Source organism: Fusarium odoratissimum (assembly GCF_000260195.1).
Source record: "Fusarium odoratissimum NRRL 54006 unplaced genomic scaffold supercont1.182, whole genome shotgun sequence".
NCBI lineage: Eukaryota > Fungi > Ascomycota > Sordariomycetes > Hypocreales > Nectriaceae > Fusarium > Fusarium odoratissimum.
Window position 1 is genome coordinate 1 of NW_022158869.1, and position 4,059 is coordinate 4,059.

At 46.8% G+C, this 4,059-nt stretch overlaps 2 protein-coding genes across 2 annotated transcripts; both read left to right on the forward strand.

Annotated features, from left to right (window-relative positions):
• Positions 1-678: 678 nt before the first annotated feature.
• On the forward strand, positions 679-1,915 carry FOIG_16795 (uncharacterized protein; the record flags this gene model as incomplete). Its single annotated transcript, XM_031218273.1, has 2 exons — positions 679-1,096; positions 1,149-1,915. 2 exons carry the CDS (start codon positions 679-681, stop codon positions 1,913-1,915), a joined length of 1,185 nt encoding a protein of 394 aa, XP_031052012.1.
• A 1,612-nt stretch (positions 1,916-3,527) lies between these two features.
• On the forward strand, positions 3,528-3,785 carry FOIG_16796 (uncharacterized protein; the record flags this gene model as incomplete). Its single annotated transcript, XM_031218274.1, has 1 exon — positions 3,528-3,785. The coding sequence occupies one exon, from the start codon at positions 3,528-3,530 to the stop codon at positions 3,783-3,785; it is 258 nt and encodes an 85-aa protein (XP_031052013.1).
• Positions 3,786-4,059: the final 274 nt, after the last annotated feature.

Below are 4,059 nucleotides of genomic sequence, written 5' to 3' on the forward strand. Positions count from 1 at the left end.
GTCGGCGTTAGACGGAGCAAAGTAGAGACCTAACCTGGAGGCGGTGCGAGCGACAGTCAAATTTGCGATGGCGACAGGAAGATTGAGCCAGGAAGGAGTTTGAGAAGGAGAAAACAAATGACTACTAACAACAAACAGCCTCAAGTTGACAGACCATGCTTCAGCTGCTGAAGATAGGATGCTGAACACTTGGAGATAGTATTGGTTGGCCTTCAAGCAGGTGTGTCAAGCAGAGTCAAGCAAAGGGGGCTAGAAAAGTAAGAATAGGAAGAGCAGTAGGGCTTTCTTTTGTATAGAATGGATAAAAAGCGGGGAATACGTGAATAGCTTAGCGTAGCCACAGGCCCTATGAGGTCTGTTCTCCCGGGCGTAATAAATACTACTACTACATAGTGGTTGATAAGCTAGAAGTAGTCATGTTCGAGAATTTTAGTTAGTCGCATATAATGCCTAAGAGGTAAAGAATGATATTTAAACTTGTTCTATGCCGTACTGAACGAGGAACCTGCAGAGCCTGACTAAAATTTAGGCGCTCAGGCATCCATGCAGACGGAGTTGCGCATGGAGTTATCTTCTAACAAGCGGGGAAGGAGCTTAATTTTGTTACCATTTAGCTGCGACCCTTGAGTGCTGCGTAATACTTCAGACATTTATTTCTCAGTTTCCAAACCATCCAATATGGACCCGGCCGTGATAGCGGAATTGGATGATCAGATAATTTATCAGGCGACAAAGGACATATTTATTGGTCAGAAGGCCAAATTCAGAAAGCTTGGGCCTGTAAAGAAATCAATTGGGAGCCATCTACGGAAGGGCAGTCTAGTCCAGCAACTTGTGACTCAGTATGGCGCCGACGCCATACACCAGCCAGTATTGAAGCTCCTTTCGGATAGGGTTTACGAATCAACCTCGATTGCAAGTGAGCGTTTTCCGGACCTGTTCGAGCCTTCTACAGCCCAGACCGCAGCAAGGAGTTTACTGGAAGCAGAAGCTACCAGGAGTGAACAAGCTGCGCTGGAAGGTATTATCCAAACTCAATGGGCTAGCAGTCAAGGGACCCTCGACTGTACAGGAATCACAACAATGGCATTAGATGGTACGTCATTATGATCTCCATGATTACTTATCCTATCTGAATTTATGTCCAGACATTAATAACAATATTACGGAAAGCGAAACTGGTGACTTATCGCTGTTTCCTGTATATTTGCCGTTCCCTATCGAGCACATGCTTATGGAGAAACTGCAAAAGACATTAGAACTTGCTTGTTTTGACTTTGGAACGAGAGCTCTCCCGGATATTATGCGAAAACGCGGTTGGGAATGTCCTGAATCGGTCGAACTCAATAGATGGGCCGAGCTCTTCGGACGTGAGGGGAGTATGAGAGGCAAGATCGATAAAGATCTCCCGAAAGAACTACTGCGTTCGATTGCATCCATCAGACATACAGCTGTTCATCGCCTGCGCACTAACTCAGCAGGGCTAGAACGGTTTCTTACTGATGCCGAACGGCTTGCCGGAATTCTAGGGGATACCGTATATGCAAAAGCCATCTCGCACCTACGTTCAGATGCTCAGTCAGCATTTATGGAGCTTACACAAAATAAACAGTTTATACAACTGCAACTTGAACATTCTCAGGAAGAAATAGCCAAGAAGCGCGCTGAACTCGACCAGGAGGAGCAGGAGGTTCTACGCTGTATCGCAAAAGAGGACGAGAAGTACCGAATGTTGGCGGGTGATAGGCTACAAAATGCTCTCGAGCGTATGGAAGACAAGAAAATAGCAGTGGATAGGGAGGATGCGGTCTTCGATGGTATTAATGGTATCGAGACGAACATTTTCTATGCTGATGACAGCGATGTCGATTATGCAGACCAGTTCGAAGATTGCGACGAAACATGGATTCCTTAGTATTTCCTTCACTACAGCTACAAATGCAATGCGGAGCATATATAACATTCGTGGCCAGGGAAATACCAAAGGTCGTGCGTTGTGGCTAGTTCTGGGGTAACGGAGGATGTACCCCGAACGCAAAGCAAGGAATCTGAGAACTGTTCCGCAAAGCTGCAATCAAGGCTGGCTTGGAATGTCTTTTCAAGAAGAAGCTTTGCTGGCGAGAGAAGAAGGTCACATAGGGCGAGGAAGTTGTGGATCGCCAGTGTTAAGAATCAAGATGAGATCTAAGTACCCAGCTTTATTTAACTGTGTACGATAGATGTGAGGAACTTGGAAAAGAGCAGAGAGAAAGCCAGACACAACGACATATTGCATACGCGAAACCATGTCTCGGAAGCTTGTATTACTCCGATTTGCATGGCTTCTGAAAATTGTTTATCCCTACCCGTCCAACGGGAGATGACCCCGGCCCAGCCAATTCAATTGGCTACAGCATGAGACATATGATGTTATCATTATCTACCGTTAGCAGCCAAGTCTATCCCTCCCTCATTAACCCTCTTCACCGCTCTTCAAGCCATACTTCCGTCTACTGCAACCCGACCAATATATAACGATAATGACATCTGATGCACCAGCTGTAGATATGTGTCAATGCACGAAGGCAAAGGGTGACTATGAGATCGAAGGCGAGCTTGGTGCAACAGTAATCTGTTCTGATTGCCATCTTGAGGAGTCAACGTTCCCGGAGCCCGGCAATGCCGAACAGCCAGGCCTGATCAGTGAAAAGGACGTCTATGTCGCTTTCACAGGATCGTCCGCATTGCTGAAAATCGCAGAGAAACATCCAAATGATCAGTCGATCAGAAGGCAGTGAGAAAGCGAGAGAGAGGCCATCAGGGAGTCAAAGACCTGATTCGCAATTACGGCATTTCAAGTGTAGTGGCCGCTATCAGGGTTTTGCTGGACGATAATGTCTTCACATGCACCGAATCAGCAAGTCGTCAATTTCCGAACCTCTTTCCAAAAGAGCAAATATTAAACTGTGAAGAAGGGCAAGAGACAGCAGCTGGAGACTCGTCTACGAAGGAGATCGAGCCGCTCGATGGTGAATGCAACCACCCAAACGAGACAGCTGAGGGCTTTGGAGGCAATCGTACCTTTCTCAGCGTAGATGGGCATGCGATATACTAACCAATGCATCACACTCCTTACAGAAAGTGGGTTACAGAATAGTCAACATGGCCAAACTCTCCAAGATTGCCGACTTCTTGCCTCTCTTCCTATTAGGCCACGCCAAAGACTGATGCCGCAGCTCCAGCTAATACTAGAGCATGCATGTTTCGCATTTGGACAGCGAACAATGCAAAAAGATATGAATGGCTGGGGTTGGACCTGCGCTGAGGCAGTTCCTTTACAGAGGTGGATAGACTTATTCAAGCACAACAGGACATCTGAAACTGAAAGCAGTACTGAAAAGCGCTCTGCCCTACTTGACTCGGTGGCAAGAATTCAAGACATAGCCATCCAACGACTCAGCGTTGACTTGGCCGGAGCTATAAATCTATTGTCAGCTGCGGAAGAGTTTGTCCGGCTTCTCGGGACTCCAATGTACCAGAGCGCCATCATGCCACTCCAGCAGCAAATGAAGAGGGGAATCCTCACGGCAAACCGAAGCAGTGCCTCTATCGAAAAGGAAGCCGATAGGAAGTTTGCGGAGATTGAGGCCGAGAGAGAAAAGTTGAAACGCCAAGAGGAGGAAATTAAATGGTATCAAAACAAGAACCTGAGCGATATCCAAGATTCTCTAGAGCATGACATATTTGCAGCAATGGCACAAGCCAGGGAGGCTTTACCAGATATTGGGCTCGTAGATCACAGGTGAATGGGTTGATGAGGGTCAGTACAGGGTATGAGATGGCAGTTAGAGACACGAACGCAGTGTTGCTGAGAGGAAAATAGACAACAAACTAAATGTATCAGAACCGTGCTACCTATGTATTAAAAGCAGCTGGCGCAACTGCTCCGTGAAAATCAGTAGTTGGACTATAAAGGAGCGCAGCTTTCCCGATTAACACCTCTATCCTAATGGCACATGACTGAATGTCTCGGAATGTACGAGTTATTCCGTATTGCGGGTGTCTTTCGGCCTATTGGCT